This window comes from Hordeum vulgare, chromosome 1H (genome assembly GCF_904849725.1).
Source record: "Hordeum vulgare subsp. vulgare chromosome 1H, MorexV3_pseudomolecules_assembly, whole genome shotgun sequence".
In the NCBI taxonomy this organism is placed as follows: domain Eukaryota; kingdom Viridiplantae; phylum Streptophyta; class Magnoliopsida; order Poales; family Poaceae; genus Hordeum; species Hordeum vulgare.
This window is the reverse complement of record NC_058518.1, coordinates 446,366,887-446,384,323: the sequence shown is the minus strand read 5'-3', so window position 1 is coordinate 446,384,323 and position 17,437 is coordinate 446,366,887. Positions and strand designations below refer to the sequence as shown.

The 17,437-nt window shown below is 44.2% G+C and overlaps 2 protein-coding genes across 2 annotated transcripts; one reads left to right on the top strand and one right to left on the bottom strand.

Moving 5' to 3' along the window:
• Nucleotides 1-1,486: 1,486 nt before the first annotated feature.
• LOC123400275 lies at nt 1,487-7,460 on the top strand. Its single transcript, XM_045094649.1, has 2 exons — nt 1,487-1,874; nt 6,674-7,460. The coding sequence occupies exons 1-2, from the start codon at nt 1,487-1,489 to the stop codon at nt 7,411-7,413; spliced, it is 1,128 nt and encodes a 375-aa protein (XP_044950584.1). The 3' UTR covers nt 7,414-7,460.
• A 765-nt stretch (nt 7,461-8,225) lies between these two features.
• On the bottom strand, nt 8,226-9,890 carry LOC123413510 (probable indole-3-pyruvate monooxygenase YUCCA11). Its single transcript, XM_045106447.1, has 4 exons — nt 9,197-9,890; nt 8,866-9,099; nt 8,659-8,781; nt 8,226-8,561 (listed from the first exon to the last, which is right to left on the bottom strand). The coding sequence occupies exons 1-4, from the start codon at nt 9,806-9,808 to the stop codon at nt 8,382-8,384; spliced, it is 1,149 nt and encodes a 382-aa protein (XP_044962382.1). The 5' UTR covers nt 9,809-9,890; the 3' UTR covers nt 8,226-8,381.
• Between the last annotated feature and the right edge of the window lie 7,547 nt (nt 9,891-17,437).

The window sequence follows — 17,437 nt, the reverse complement described above, 5'->3', positions numbered from 1 at the left end:
AAGAAGGGGAGGAGTCGAGGAGGGACGCGGAGGTTCCGCTCCCGAGCTCATGTGAACAGTAAATTCGATTTTTTTTCAAAACACATTAGAAAACTTCTGGATATTTTTGTGAGCATTTCAGAGTATTGATTTTGTTTTTTTGTCATGCCTTATAGAAATGTTACTCCAGGTCAATTTTTTTGCATGCACTTAGAACTTTTGCCAATGTTTTTTGTATAGTTTTGTGAATGTTTTTTGTTTTTTTTTGATTGTACTGTTCATCGAGCTCATTTGAGCTCGGGAGTAGAGGGTACTTTCCGAGAGGAGGAGCAAGTAGGAGGTGCGATTCAGAATAGCTCATACAATGTTAGAAGGGATAGAGGGATTGGTGGAATAGTTGGTTGTATTGCCTGAAGCTCGTGTATATATATAGGAGTACATGATTTATTTGGAGTACAAGACAAGCCGGAATACTTCCTAGTTTATACCATGTTTCCAATCTAATCATGATACTCTATATCCCCGCAGTCACAATGATAATGATGCAAACGATGAGACTGGAGAAGAATTCGAAGGTAAGCCAACGGATACCCCCACCCCTGTGTCGTATTGGTCGATGCATCACGGAAGTCGTGGCTGGAATGAAACCGATGAGGTTTCTCAAGCAAGGCGGTAGCCCTTTGTGCTGATGTCGAAGTAGCTGAGAGCATAGGGTGGTGTAGCCGTGCTAAGAACACCGTGGTCGATGTCAAGTTGGGGTGGCCGGTGTCGAGGAAGTCACCGTGGAGCCGCGGGCACAAGGAGGCGACGAGTTAGTCATGGGCACAGTGGTGTCGAAGAATTGGTGCGTCGGGAAGAAGATGTTGTTAACGATGCGCCGCGTTGGGTTTGCCAAGCCCCGGGGCACCTCGTGAACAAAAGCACGCGTGGTTGTTACCAGCACCTGACATGCGTAGACAGATGAAGGCGATGTTGATGATGCACCGCTCCAAGTTTGGCAGACCTCGGAACACATCGGGGACAAAGGCACGTGTCGGTGTTGTCAGCATCGGGCATGCGTACACGGAGACCTGCACAAGGTGTATGCCATGTCAAGGGGGCTAGCAGAGAAGGACTCGACAACGGTTGCAACACAAATAAACACATGGGGGGAGGGGATGTCGCCCCGGTAGTCGGAGTAGATGAAGTGGTCCGGGAAGACGACGACGGCGCTGGTGATGAGATGGTGCTAGATGAAGATGAAGAGGGTGCACATGCGGCACGACTCGGGTGAGCGAGCGGCAGCGGCAACGAGAAAGTAGAGCGGCGATATCCTGAGGAGACGGTGGCGACGATGGTGGAAGTAGGTGAGGAGAAACAAACAACATGACCAAGATCAGTGTGGACGGCGGTGTTCCAGCGCCAAGGAAGGCTGCGCGACGCATAACATGTAGAGTCGACGCGTAGGAACGACTGAGTGCACCACGGGCCGCAGCGCTACGACCCGAAGGGGTGACGCAGCAGCAGCATGCGGGTCGGGGCAATAGCAGGAAGACCTCAGGACAGTGGCATGGACCGCGTGCCGCATCGCTACGTGCCGAAGGGGCGGCACAACGGCGGGGTGTGGGTAGGTGCAGCCACAGGGACGGCCTCACACGGAGGCAGGGTCTACGTGTCGTGGCACTACGATCTGAAGGGGGGGGGGGCACAACGACAACATGCTAATCGGGGCAGCCGCACGGACAACCACGAGACAGTCTTCACGCTGTGGCCCGACATGGAGACACTTCGGCAGCCCGATGCTCAATCGGTGGAGGGGCGTGTTATACTCGGGACAGTCTTCACGGGACTTACGGAGGCGCGTGCAACCGACGTGCCAAATCAAACGCACGACGTTGATGAGGCGGATCATGGGCGTGCGGACGATCAATCCGATCACGCACGGGGTCGGCTACGTCGCTCGATGGAGACGAGGTGGCGGCAGAGTCAGAGTTGATGCAGATGACGATGGTCAGTGTGAGACGACATGCATACGAACCTGACACGGCTGGAGCCAGCAGACGACCCGACGCAGCCGCCCTGAGAGGCAGCCGACGAGGCCGACACAACCGACAACCAACAACCGACGAACCCAACGCGACCAAAGCAGACAGCCGGCCTGAGGCAGCTGACAACTGGCCTGAGGCAGTCTACATGGCGACTAAGCAGATGTGACGGAGGTGGGTGGTGATGGAGAGGTCCCGGTCGAAGCAGTGGGATAATGGTCAGCGCAGGGCGACAGATGAGTAGACACGCGAGCGACGGCCGTGAGGGACCGCCACGTCGCATGAGGCTGCATGGTAGGAGAAGAGGCCGGGTGGTCGCACCGATGTCAAAATAAAGACGCGAGGTCGACACGGACGGCGGGCGAAGAAAACCAATCTTCGATTGAAAAACAAGAAAAGCCGATCCAAGCGACTGATGAAAGAAAGAAAACCTGGATCAAAGGACCGGAGAAAAAGACTCTCTAAGGAAACTGATGAACATGTTCGGCGGGCGAACCCTAGATACGGGCGGCGCGTCCCCCGACAACGGTCATGGAGGCCGACCGCCCCGACGGTGGTGTGGAGCGGAAGCGGCAGTGGCAGCTAGGGTTGAATTTGTTAGGATGATACCATTTTAGAAGGGACAAAGTGATTGGTATAATAGTTGGTTGTATTGCTTGAGTCTCGTGGTATATATATATATTGAAGCACATGATCTACTTGATGTACAAGACAAGGTGGAATCTTTCTACTCTATCCTATATTTTCAATCTAATCAAGATACTCAACATACAACATATGTGCTCTCTCTCCTAAATAGGATGCCCACCTAGCCGATCCCCTATTCGGCTGTAAGGGAGGATAAATTTAATTTTCCTCTCTTACGAAGCACCTAGCCAATTCTTTAGACCAAATAGTGGAGTAAAATTTATCCTCCAACCATAATCGAAGGAGCAAATATACTCAACCGAAATGGGCTGAAGGAAAATTTCCTTCACCGTATCGCCTCTCCCCTTGCTGCTCCTGCGCACCACCGCCACGAGCCCGTACTGCTACCCCCCTGCTGCTCCTGCGTGCCATCGTCGGTGCTGTGGGCCCGTGCTACTCCCTCACGCTGCAGCCCACAAACTATGGCGTCCCCATCTTCCTATTTGGCCTGACACTGGCGATTCCTTGCCGCCATCGCCCTCACAACCACACGGGGCTCCGCTGTTGCAAAAGACCAGCCAATTGCAAGCTCTGTTTTTCGAAACAAAGGCTCAGCTACAGAAAACGGAGACATGGAGTGGGTTTCTCTCGATCATGTAATCAAGAGTCAATCCAACGAACGCGGAGGTGGCAGACGCCCGCACGCGATCGACCAACTGAAGGTAAGAGTTTTCAATCTTTCATGCAAGAACTAAATATACTGTGATTGACCTTCACTTTGTACAAGAAAGAGTCGCACACAAGATGGCTTCACCACGACGCCTCATGTCAAAGCATTTGAAGAGTGCAAGCATAATTAAACACAGAACAGTTGAGATTAAAAGAGGTGGTTAGATTATACGCCAAATAGCTTATCACGTCTTGGTTGTAACCCCAACTTTCCTCAATTATCTCTTCCTACTGTAAAGGCTGGATCTTTTAGCGATTTGTTATGATGGACTTGTAAGCCACAACGAAGAACCATTCGTGCCTTCAATTAATAAATATGACGCGGTTGTCTTCAGGTCGCCCATCTTTATCTTTACCTATTAATAAAACACCTATTGCTTCTGTAGTACGTCATAAATATTGTTCCTAAAGTTTGCATAAATTACCCACCATGTCACCGGTAAGTAATAGAAAACGTTTCACAAAGCGAAAAATCTTGGATTGGGCCAGCCCATGTAAAAACCTCCTATATTATGCTCTGCACCCTGGAAGAATATCCAGCACACCGTATGAGCCGGCCCATGCACAGACGCCAGATTTTTTAGTCCCGTTTATTTATTTATCTTCAGTTCCATTTAATTTTTCTATTTTAAATAATTTAGAACTTCAAATAACCTTTAAACTTTTAATAAACTTAAAAGTTGAAATCAACATATTTTAAAAAAATAAAATGTTTGTGACTTAAAAAACTGCTCGGAGTTTTTGTAAAAAATGCTCGCATATACAATAAAATGTTTGCAAGTTTGAGAAAATGTTTGTAAAATAAGAAAAGTCCATGATCTCAAATCAAACTCCATGTATTAAAACCTATTAAAAGTATTTAACAAAATGCTTTCTCATTCAAAATATGTTAATGCATTTAATAAATCTCCTAAAATTTTAAAAATAGCTAATGCCTGTTTTGGTAGTTTCTTTTTTATTTAAATTTTTCCGTTCCATTTTTGTTTAGTTCTAATTTAACTGTTGGATGGACCGGATTATTATTGTATGTTTTCTAAAAAAATTCTTGAAATCAAGAATAATTCTTTGAGTTACCAAGATTTTTGACAACCATGATAATTTTTTTTTGAAAATGTAAAGATTGCTTCAACTTGTGAATAAATTTAAAAGAAGGAACATTTTCTTGCATTTGTGCATAAAATTTCAAAATCAAGCGATGATATGTGAACATAATGTGGTCATCATCATTAAAGATTATGTTTTTTTTCTCCCGTTGCAACGCACGGGCCATTTTGCTAGTCTCTCCCTAATAATAAAGCAAATACGGTTTCTGATCGTCCGTGATTTAAATTACCCCCATAGTTGGCTAAAATTACCCACCAATGCCACTCGTAAGTGAAAAAAAGATTCGGCTTTCAGATTTAAGAAGTCGGTGCCGTTCTATGTTGTTATATAGTCCGATACATTAGCAGTACAAGAACCGACGAGTAGCGCGATGGCTAACTCTTCAAAGCTCTACACTCGAGACGAGGGTTCGATCCTAGGTCGGGGCGTCCCTGTTTTGTATTTTTTTTTCTTTTTTTTCCTTTTCTAAATTAATTCCAGATTTCAAAAGAACAAAGTATCAAAAATTTATGAGTATAAAAAATGTAGGAAAAAGCAAAAACTGTTTGTGTATTCGAAAATATATTCAAAAAGTCATAAAATATTAATGAGTTTGAAAATATTCATTTCTTTTTCTTCTCTAAATTAATTCTAGATTTCAAAAGAACAAAGTATCAAAAAATTACGAGTATAAAAAATGTAGGAAAAAGCAAAAACTGTTTGTTTATTCGAAAAATATATTCAAAAAGTCATAAAATATTCATGAGTTTGAAAATTGCTCATATATTATAATACAAATCACGATTTCAAATAAATTGTAATAAAATACTAAATGATCATGATTTTTGTATAAAATTATCCAGTAATCATAACATATTCATGAATTTGAATAGCTTGTCCATCATCTTTTAGAAAATCTTCATAAAAATTAATACACATCCATAAATAATGAACAAAACGAACTGTCGCTTACTTAAAGGTTTTATTAGGAGATCTGTAAAGGTCATTTTATGATTTTATTTAGAACTTTGCATATCAAAAAGTTGCGAGTTTGAAAAAAAGTTGGAAAATGATAAACCATTTGTGAATTCAGAAAAATATTCGGAAAATCATAAAAAGTTCATGAGTTCAGAAATTGCTCACACGTTATAAAAAGAATCACAATTTCAAATAATTTTTCATGAAGTAAGAAATGTTCAAAAATTAAAAAATTATCCGGTATTCAAAGCATATTCAGGAATTTGAAAAACATCTCCATCTATTTTTAGAAAATGTTCGCAAAAATTAAAACACATCCGTAAATAATGAACAAAACTAAATGTCGCTTACATACAGGTTTTATTACGAGATCTATGGAGGTCGTTTTATGATTTTTTTAGTCCCTCGCGTTAGGCAAAAAAAGGTTTTCGTGTTTTGTACAACGCTGAGCCCAACCAAATTGACACAACTTTTTATGGGTTAGTTTTGTACACAATTATGTTTATTCTCATACCAGAATACTGGTTATGGTAAGCACCGCTACGCTAAGTTAAGTCGAGGCACATCATTCATCAGTATAGCTCAGGCAGGGTCCGTAAATGCAGTTTGCTCAGCCACAAATTATTATGTTGTGACGCCTTAAGAAATCAAGTCGCGATGAGCATTAAATTTTTTGTTTATGAAATCATACTTTTTTATATCTACCACACCTGCATAATCTAATATTTTTTCCGTTACAACGCACGGGCATATTTGCTAGTTATCTGTAAAACAAGTTCGTTTTGTGGGCGTCTCACGGTTTATCTTCTCTCCGATGATGCACAACGAAACGAGCTACCCACTCATTCATTCATGCCCCTCGTTGCTTTTCGACCATGGCTATAGTGGCTAGATCCAAACACAACCTTTGTTTATCTACTCCCAGCATTCCCAGCACCAACAAACATGTACACCATCCATCGCAAATTTACCGTAAAATAACAGACAAGGAAAAGTCCATCCCGGTGTCTGCACAATTTTAATGTAGAAACGTTGCCGGCCATGCTAAGATAGGCAGTGCAAAAGGAGATACGCACACATATATAGCACGTATACATCTACGCGATGCCGTATCAAAGTAGTGCTGTGTGTGAACTCAATCGTACTAGTATGGCTTGGCTCATTGGCTCGTGGCTCGCTTCGTCTGCACGCAAATGAAGGTGTTGCACGACGACTTACGAGGCACCCCCCGCAAAGACGTCGAAATTCCTGAGAAATTGGGCGCCCGCCGCCGGTGAATCGCTGCTGCTACTGCTACCGCTACCGGAGAAGCCAGTTTACGTACGGTCAAGACAGGGAGACAGGGGAGGCCATCGCCATGGATTGCTTCCGCCGCGCGTACGGGCTGGCCGTGGCCAACACCTTCTGCGTCGGCGGCACGGCCATGCTGGTCTACGCGGCCGTCAGCATGGCGCGGAAGCCCCACCGCAGCAAGGGCTCCATCGTCCTCCTCTCCGTCGTCCTCCTCTTCTGGGCCACAGTCGTCGCCTGCGTGTACAGGGCCTTGTGCGGCATCCTCCTCCCGTGGTCCACGCTGCGCCGGTGCCTGGCCTCCGTCCCGCGACACCTCCGCCTCCGTGCCGCGGGCTCCAGGGCACGGCGCCGAGGCGGCGGCGGCGGCAGCGCTCTGCCGCAGCTTCTGGACGGAAATATACAGAGCCTGCACATGCCCGTGCTGGCCCGGGAGCCGCCGGTGCATGGCGGCGCGCGGGCGGCGACGGCGTACGACATCCTGACGTACGAGCAGCCGGAGGGCGGCAGCGGCGCGTCGGAGTGCGCGGTGTGCCTCGAGGAGGTGGGGAAGGGGGACGCGGTGAAGCGGCTGCCGGCGTGCCTGCACATGTTCCACCGGCAGTGCATCGACCCGTGGCTGCACCAGCACGCGACGTGCCCGGTCTGCCGGTGCATTGTCTTGGCGCCGTTGCCGTTGCCGTGTCCGGCCCAAATGGTATGAGTGGCGACGACAGCTGAGCGCACAACTCAAACCATTCCTGGCGTCGTCTTTCTCAACGCTGCCACTTCCGCTGCGGCGGGGATGATAGAGCGGTGACCCTCGATCAGATTGGTGTGGCTTCTTGTTCGTTCGGCTACGAGCCAAGTTAGGTTGCTGCACCAGCGCTTCGTGCCTCTGCACAAACTGAGCGCTCGGTGGCAGCACAAGCATAGGCAACCGGCCGCACAAGGTGATGAGATTATCAGTAGCGAATTCGTGCTTACATCCCTATCTGAAACAGGTTCAGCTTTCTGGTCGTATCGCAGTTTATTTTGTTGTCTCTGGTGATGGACAACAAAATGAACTACTCCACTTATTCTTGCCCTCGTTGCTTTTTGACCACCATGTTGGCCGGCAAGATTTGATAGTCATAAGAGCATAGAGGTCTTTGTAAAGTTGTGTGGTACAAGTGGTTGGTAAAAAGGAATGTTCTGTGTCAAATTTTCTCGGGCAATCTTCTAACTCTGTTTGTCTGAAACATTTTGGATGGTACACACGGCCTCCATTTGTAATGTTATTATGTCAATACAGCCTTCCTCATTTTGGGGGTGTGAGATACAGTTTTTTTCTTTCTTTCTGAAACAACATGTCATTATGGTATTTGTAGCTTTCCTTCCGACTTATGGGTACAACAAGTGGTGATTTGTAGTACAAAGGGGTAGTATCTCACCACCACAGCCATATGGTGTTCATGAACTAGACTATTTAACATAGATAAGTAAACAAAAAAAAAGGCAGAAATCATTCAAGTTTAAAACTTAGACACAGTCTGCTGTAGATGGTAATAGTACACCAGTAGGGATATCATTCTATCACATAATACCCTGACATGGACTAAATTTTGCATCATCATCTAATCTGGATGCTGTAGGAAGACCAATATCTAACACTATTCTCCAATAGAATAAATTATAAATACAAAAGCTAACTTAGCCGGACATAGAGTCTATGTTACAATTAATGTCATTAGCGATGTTTTTGGCATCTATGGTTATACCGGCCAACCCCCTTCTCGCTAACCCAGCACAATAGAGCCCATTTTCACCTTTCCAATGATTAGGAAATTCCTTCGTTGGCAAGCCCTCGCTATTTAGCATGTCCTCACCACTCTACACTTGCAAACCTTAAACAGTTTAGAACATATAACAAGTCTTACATCTAGAGAATTTACAGTAGGGAAAATTAAAATCTCAGTAATGTTATTACCTTGAGCCACATATTTGCTGTGCTTTTGTATCCGGTTGCAAACACAATGTCATCAAATGAGTCTTCTTTCCCACCTTGGAATTCAATTGTTTCGCCTTTGATCTTGGTAATCCTTCCATGAACCTACATCGGGTTAAAAGTTTCAACTTGTCATACATGAAACTTACTTGCTTATATTATATATATTTTTACCGAGGATATGCTCACTTTAATTTTGCCTTCTTTAATGAGCCCCACAGTGCCAACATCAATCACCGCGGATCGACCACTTCCCATCTTGAGGACAAATGGGCCCTTGTTTGGTCTTGTGATGCCATGCCTAGAGAGGTCCCCGAATATGAAGTTTGCCATCATCAGAACAATATGATCTACCATTTTCGGTGGAAGATAATGGATCAGTGTCATCCCTAGTCTGATTAACTCCTTTGTCATTACATGAATCTACAACCATAAAAGGGATAACATTTATTGCAATATGCAAGATAAAATAAGATCTATAAAAGAGATTTGCAGTTATAGTCACATATAGTACACATACCGGACTTCTTATAACAATAGAAGTATTGGCACCATGAGAAGCAAGATCGTAAGCGATCTCCATCCCAGAGTTTCCGGATCCGATGACTAAAACATTCCTCCCGGAGTAGTTAATGCCTGACTTGTAACCTGATGAGTGGATTGCCTCACCCGGAAAGTTTTCCAGTCCTGGGATCACTGGAATATTCTCAACACTATTCTCACCACTTGCCACAACAAGAAACTTCGCCCTGTAATTAACTGTTGCACACTTCGCCATGTCACGAGCCATGATAGACCAACATTTCCCACCGATGTCATATGTGGATGACTCAACAACTGTGAAATATCTTGGACGGATATTGAAACATTCAATGTAGTCATCCAAGTACTTGATGAAAGTTTTTTTTGGTATGTATGTTGGGGTATCTACTGAGTATGGCATGTGTGGCAACTCACAAAATTCCCTCGCAAGATGTAGCTTGAGACGGTCATACGTGCGGTTGCGCCATAATGATGCGCTGCAATTCTCACGCTCGACGATGACATAAGGGATGGAGAATTGGTTAAGGCACGCTGCAGTTGCGAGTCCAGCAGGCCCTGCGCCAACAATCAAAACTACAACGTCCTCCATCACTGCAACAACAGAGCCTATGAAGGTGTGAGATTATGTATGTATGTAGGATGGGCACTGTATAGTAACTCAAAATATATTTTCCTTGTTGGATGGAATATTCGGAAGAGCACCCTCATATGAGGAGTATATATAATCATAATCTTCATATCCCCTTTAATAATTATAACATTAGTAATGTCATATTTGTGGTGAAAATTAAATTTAATGCATAGGATTCAGATATATTTAGGCCACATTTAATGATTTTCCCATACAAAATTCACAATAGGATTCAGATATATTTTGGCATATCTAATGTATATAATTACTATGAGTAAAATTATAATATGATAAGGATATGTTCAGAAATGTCGGTAATTTTTATTTCTTTTTCTGCGTGAATGTTGCAATCCTAATAGTATCAGCATTTGTAGAAAAAAAACATATGATTGTGAACATTTTTCTTTCCTTTTCCTATAGTCACTAATGCCAACCATGATAGGATAAAGACATAGTTGGTTTTTTTAGCATGCAATTAATAATAGAAATATTGTTTGGCTGTATGATTCCTCCAACTTTAACTAGTGCTAAAGATCCACCTCTCACACGTTCATTTTACATCACTATTCCTATTATAGTTAATCCTTTTTCAATAATATATTTCACACTATAAATGTCGTATTTCTGGTGAAATCTAAATTTAATGTATATGATTCAAATATATTTAGGCCATATTTAATGCATTTCCCATAAATATTCACAATAGCATCGAGATATATTTGGCATATATTTAGGCCATATTTAATGCATTTCCCATATTTAGGCCATATTTAATGCATTTCCCATATCTAATTACTATGATGAAATTATAATACGATAAGGATATGTTCAGATTTTTTGTAATGTTGTTTTTGTGTGTGAACGTTGCAATCCTAATAGTATTAGTGTTTGTAGAAAAACATAAGATTTGGAACATTTCTCTTTCCTTTTCCTGACGTCATTAATGTTAGGGCATATTTCTCCCTTAGTGGTTTTAGTGACCGATGACAATACGCCTTGCAGACTAATCGTGTGCATTGAGCATTTCAGATTATGTACCATGGCACGAGACAATTTTCACCCCTCTGTGATCAGCGAGGACGATTGTTTCCGGCATCGCTTTTCCGGTGGTATTTGAGTCGTAGGAAAACCATATTATTAAGAGGGGTCCGCATTGAAAAAGTCTCGATGCAATTGACACATACACACTCCTCATCGCACCCTCGTTCCTTGGCTTCTCTGGAGTTCTCATGTTTGGAGTGTTGCTGGCTGATTAGCGGTAGTACCGCTCTCACACTATTGTAGGATGGTCCTAAGACGACAACATGCATCTGAGACCCTTCCACCAAATTATATGCGAGTCATGAATCACAAATGGTATAGTTCAAGGTCCATCACTGTAACGCCCAAGATGCGATCCTATCCTCAATTTGGCACGAGGGCCTCGTCAGGGATAGAAGCGCATCTCGTCGCTTCGTAAGAATGGATATCTTTACAAGTACATGTACTAAAGAGAAGAGTATAAAGAATTGGCTTACACTCACCACAAGCTACATCAAAGTCACACCAGTACAATACATAATCATCATGAAGAAGAGCAGGGTCCGACTACAGACGAAAACAAACGAGAAAAGAAGAACGACGTCCATCCTTGCTATCCGAGGCTGCCGACCTGGAACCCATCCTAGATCGATGATGATGAAGAAGAAGAAGCAACTCCGAATGAACAATCAACGCGCTCGCGTCAAGTAATCCTTACCTGTACCTGCAACTGGTGTTGTAGTAATCTGTGAGCCACAGGGGACTCAACAATCTCATTTCCAAAGGTATCAAGACTAGCAAAGCTTAATGGGTGAGGTATGGTTAAGTGGTGAGGTTGCAGCAAGCGGCTAAGCATTTATTTGATGGCTAACTTACGAGTACAAGAATAAAGAGGGGGATGATCTACGCATAACGGATGTGAACTACTGATGATCAAATGAATGATCCTGAACACCTACTTACGTCAGACATAACCCCACCGTGTCCTCGATCGGAGAAGGAACTCACGAAAGAGGCAGTCACGGTTACGCACTTAGTTGGCATATTTTAATTAAGTTAACTTCAAGTTGTCTAGAACCAGTGTTAAACAAAGTTTCCACGTTGCCACATAACCGCGGGCACGGCTTTCTGAAAATATTTAACCCTGCAGGGGTGCTCCAACTTGTCCATCACAAATTACCACAAGCCGCATAGAAATCCTCGATCACGAAGCTCGCGATCTCGTCGGACTCCTTAGTGGAAAACCTCAACTCTGAGATTACACAAAGCATCACCGGAATCCCGATGCACAAGATATGTCATAAAAGGTAAAACTAATCTAGCAAGGCCGCCCGACGTGTCGACGATCCCGATAGGAGCCGCACATCTTGTTCTCAGGACATGACGGATGAGTTAGACGTCGGGATCGCTAAACCCTGGGTGACCAGGGGGGTGCCGGACATCGCTCAGGTGGGACCAACACTCATGCGGAGCACTCATCCGGGGGTTGATTAATTATCCTCGGGGTCCGGAAAGTCCCTATGCAATTTTTTTAGGTTGTTAGGCAAATGTAGTACCAAAATTGGGCCTTGCCAGACCAGCTTTAATCTAAAACGAATTATCAAGGGGGTCCCCATAACAATCCCGATCGTGTTAGGAGCGCTCAATTATGGAACATAACACCGGTAGCCGAAACTAAGGGGGCAAAGGTCGAAGAAAACACCAGGCTAGAAAGGCCGAGCCTTCCACCTTTTACCAATTATATAGGTCCATTAAATTAAACAACATTAATATGGTGATATAACAAGGAACCCATGTTATCACATGGTAGCAACTGCACCTATAACTAGCAACGCTAACACGTGTTTACGCAAGCAGTAACATAGTCAATCAGTGGTTTGCTAGGTTGTGAACAGGTTGAAGGTTTTCATGGCATTGTTGAGAGGTTGATATTTAACAGGTGGTAGGCAACGAGACATAGCGACAGAAACGATAATACTAGCATGACAATGATAGTAATGGTATCTGGGGAAATGGTCATCTTGCCTGAGATCCCTCTTGGAAGAAGAACGACTCCGTGAAGCAGACGATCCGATGTAGACAAACGGGTCCTCACATTCCGATACGCTTGCGGAACTCTATCGAGACGAAGGAAACCGGAAACAAGCATCAACACAGATATTCACCACGACATATGCACGACAAGATGCAATCCATATATGATGCATGAACAGGTGAATATGCAAGACATGGCATGTCAATTCACAACAATCAAACACTACAATTAAGTGAAGTTCAATATGCAACGAGTTGCATATTGATGAAACTCCACATACGGGTTATTTAGTTCTATCCCGGTTAGTTCACGGCAGTATTAAATGTGGTTAAATAGGGCAAGAGGTGAAGCGTAATTAAGCTACCTATCTAGGCATTTTAAATGAGGTCGGAAATGACATATAGCACCTCCGAGATGACCTCATACGTTAATTTGTAATTCTGTCCAGATCTGAACCAACACTTTTAAATATTTGTTAAACAACAAAATAAATAATTTCACGTGATTCTACGCATCGTTACAAGCAATTTACACATAGAGAACATCTCCAACGGAGCTACAGTTCAAAAGATACGAACACCGCAAGATATGATGGCATGAATGCAAAATGTGTGCAACGATAGTCACAAGTATTCCAAAACACACAACTAGCAAGATAATATGGAACTACACGAGATTCTAAGCAAGTTTCATGTAGAACACAATCAAAACGGAGCAACAGTTCAACAACTACGAGCTAAACAAGAAATCACTACAAACTGCCAAAATCATCCACATGACATTTTCTACACCCCACAACTACGAGCTACATAAATCCAATATACTCAACCAAGGCATGAGACGATAGAGGGCAAGAAGCACTGCAACATACAACTAATAACACCTAGCATGGAAGCATGGATCACTAGGAAAAGAAGTCACACAATGGCTTCTCACACACAGTTTCAGACTTGGTGAAAAACATAGTGTATGACAGTGCAGTTTTCAATCTAAAGGCATATTGACAGCAGGAAAACCATAAGCTACAGGACTCCAAATGGCATGAAAATTCACAACATGCTAGAGAATCTTAAAGTCTACAACTAACTCCATTGCACCAACCTCAAAAGAGCTATAGAACACCAGATAAAATCATGACAAGACAACAACAAAATATAACAGATCTCAGACTTAGAAATATTTCAGCATCTGCAAAACAACACTATTTTCTAGCAAGTTAAGAACAAGCAGACCACACCTAAACATGGATTTCTATTGCAACCAAAATACCAGGGGCTAGTCTACACATCCAATGGCAAAACTCTAGTTGACAACTCCTTCATATCATGCACGGATTAAATCCCACAAAATAAATAAAAGGGCAACATGGCAAAATATATCACGCGCACTAACTTGCTCAAAAGCTAAAACTAAATGCACAATTAAATTCTATGGATTTTTCTACCCCGAAAACATATATAACATGTGGGGTTGCAAAATAAAAACAACGCCACATGTATATGCGGGAATATGTCCTAAACACGGTATAGCAAACTAGCTACGGAAACCTACATGCTAAAATACAAACAACCACTCTAAAATACATGGCAAAAGGGTTCCTAAAACATGAGTATTTTATCTACGGAGTTTGAGCATGCGGACACGCACGAAAAAATAACACGGGATAAACTCCTATTAGGACAACACGCTAAACTAGGCATATGGCAAGCCAAACTACGTCAAACATGCATGCAATTTATAAATTACGAATCTACGTGCAAAACTACACAAGATCCATATATAGATCATCTCGATCCGACGCTCGGTTAATAAACTACGGGCGTTTGAAATATAGCCTATTCTTTGAAATTAACTAAATCGCAGAGAAATTCCTAAATTACTAAACAGGCCGAATCTAGTTACTCGGCCGAAAGAGAGGCATGGTGCGGGTTAGCTAAACTGCGCCCGGTGCGGAGAATAAGGCCATCGGTGCTTACCTAGCTGGGCTCGGCCCAGGTCGGTGCCGAGGCCGCAGCGGCCGAAAGGAGGAGGCGGTGGGCCGGCTCTGCATCGGGCCCACGCGGGCGACGGAGCAGATGAGGGCCGGCTGGAGGCGCTCTGGCCTGCTGGCGCTGGCCGGGCCAGTCCACGACCGCGAGGGCTAGCTGGACGCTTCGTTCTCCTCCTCCTCGCTCCTGACCGAGAGGAGGGGAGGCACCAATGAGGCGGCGGCGCAAGATTCGGCCAGCCCTTGCTGGATCTGGTGGAGCTAGCGGCGGGAAGGGGTAGATCCGAGCTCGGGGGTTCCGTTCACGGCGGCGGCGGCTCGAGGCGGCACCGGGGCGAGGAGATCGAGCGCGGCTTCCATGATGGCCTCCTGCAGGACAGAGAGAGAGAGAAGCAGAGTGAGAGGGAGGCCGAGAGGAGAGGAGGGGATGGGGAGGAAGAGGGGCGGTGCTCCAACTGTTCTGGGGTCTGGCCGCGGCTACTCCGGTGGCTGACGCTCCGGTAGCTCGGGCTGGCGGGACAAAGGTGCAGGCGCCCTGGGGAAGGAGCTGCGGGGGGGGGGGGGGGGAGGCAATGTCTCGCGGCTAGCGACGGCCGACGTTCCAGGCCCGGCGGGCTTCAGATGGGCTCAGGCGGTGCCGCGTTGGCTGGGAGGAGAGAGAGACTGCGCTAGGGTTTGGTTGGGCATGGTTTTCGAGGCAGAGGGAGGAGAGGCTGCCTGAAATGGTATGGGGGTCTATTTATATACAAAGGGGGCTAGGTTTAGCAGAGTTTCAACCGTGCGGTCGGAATCGAACAATTCCGAACGCGAGACGGGCTAAGTGGCCGTGTAGAGTAGGTTAGCCGAGGAAGAGAGGGAAACGGTGCGGCGCGGCAACGCAATTTTTAAAACACCGATAAACGTCCGATGGTAGACCGAATACGGTGCCGGCCGCTACGGTCGACCGTTCGGGTACCAGACGGACTCCGATTGCAACGAAATCTGACAGGGGGCCTACCTATATTAAAATAAGAAGGCACGTCAAATTTCAACCCAATCAAAAAAAGTTTTATACACACTTTTAAAAACAGGGTTTGACGATGCCGCGGGCGCGTGCGAGTGTGGTCGGGCTCATAACGGACAACGACGCGAACCGACAACTAACAACGGAAGCAAGTTTTGAAAACTGGCGGCAACGGAGTGCCGACGCGATGCAGATGATGCTCTTGATGCGATGATGATGCGACAAATAAAATAAGTCACACGACAAAACGGAAAGAAAAGGGGAATCTTGTGGAACATCGGTCTCGGGCTGTCACAACTCTCCTACACTACAAGAGGATCTCGACCCGAGATCCAAGAATGAACGGGGAAGAGGATGAGAAGGCAAGAGGTAAAACTTAATTGCTTCTTTAACAAACAAGTGAAACCAATGATCCTTGAAGGTTGCAAAGAGATGAAGAATGACATGAGGAACTCGCAAGAATTCACAGAAAATTTCGGGAGCACTTCGGTAGGAAAAGGGGACTAAAATTCGATAAGATGGGAGAATTAGACAAGATTCATAACAAACAATTAAATAGAACAAGGGAACACCATGATCTTGAAAAGACGAAATGATATATTGAAGAGAGCAACAACACGATGCCTCCGTTAGAAATAAATAGAAACTAGATCTTGGAAAGAGGGAACGAAGAAGAAAAAGATAACTACCACCACAAGAATCTTGAAGAACATCTTGAGAATGGATTGAAACCTTGATGAACCACCATGAAGGACCTCCGTATACAAATGAATGATGCAAATATATGAAGGTAGAAAAGAATAAGATTATGACCTTGCCAAGAATTAGATGAAGCCTCACCAAGAGATACCTAAAAGAACTTGGAACTCCGGAAAAGAAAGATAAGGACATGGGATAAAGAATTGATATGATGAGCCAGTATGGAAAAAGAATTGGGATCACTATGAACAAGAATAAGAATTAAGTTATGTCTATCCTTCATCAAGTTAAACTGATGACAAGCAACGAATTTAACATAACACTTATTCTTCTGAAATGATTGAGGAGAGATATGAGCACAAACTTTGAAGAAGTCTTGAAGGAGACACCGGTGAGAATTGAAACGAATGAGGAAACCATGCATGAACGGAGATACATGAGAATGAAGAGACCACGAGCCACCTGAGAGAAGAAAACTTAAACAAGACACCAAAATAATAGAGAGACGAACGAAGAGACAACAATTGAGAAGAATTTGAGAATGAAAGATGCAAGCTGAGAGTGAAGAAGTCTTCTGAAACGCTGGCCTTCGGAGGATCGAGAAATGAACAAAACTTAGAAATGCACCGGATAGCAAGAAATGAATTTACTCATGATTGGAACAATTCAAGATGATGCCACAAAGCTGAAATGATAGGAAAATGGACCAAGATTTGCGAGAAACACCCCTTCAGTCTTCCAAGCTGAAAATCAGGAGGAGAACACCACCAAGAATAACTGAGACACTCAGGAATAATGAAGAATGAAAGGTTGAGCCAAAGACGAAAATAAATTTGAAGCGAT

What these genes read in the sequence shown, in the direction of transcription:
- LOC123400275 (XM_045094649.1), top strand. Translation starts at nt 1,487, where the DNA reads ATGCGGGTCGGGGCAATAGCAGGAAGACCTCAGGACAGTGGCATGGAC. An exon ending in TGATGAGGCGGATCATGGGC is followed by an intron (nt 1,875 to 6,673) that starts GTGCGGACGATC and finishes GAAATTCCTGAG; the next exon opens with AAATTGGGCGCCCGCCGCCG.
- LOC123413510 (XM_045106447.1), bottom strand. Translation starts at nt 9,808, where the DNA reads ATGGAGGACGTTGTAGTTTTGATTGTTGGCGCAGGGCCTGCTGGACTC. An exon ending in CTATTGTTATAAGAAGTCCG is followed by an intron (nt 9,100 to 9,196) that starts GTATGTGTACTA and finishes TTATGGTTGTAG; the next exon opens with ATTCATGTAATGACAAAGGA. An exon ending in TTAAAGAAGGCAAAATTAAA is followed by an intron (nt 8,782 to 8,865) that starts GTGAGCATATCC and finishes AACCCGATGTAG; the next exon opens with GTTCATGGAAGGATTACCAA.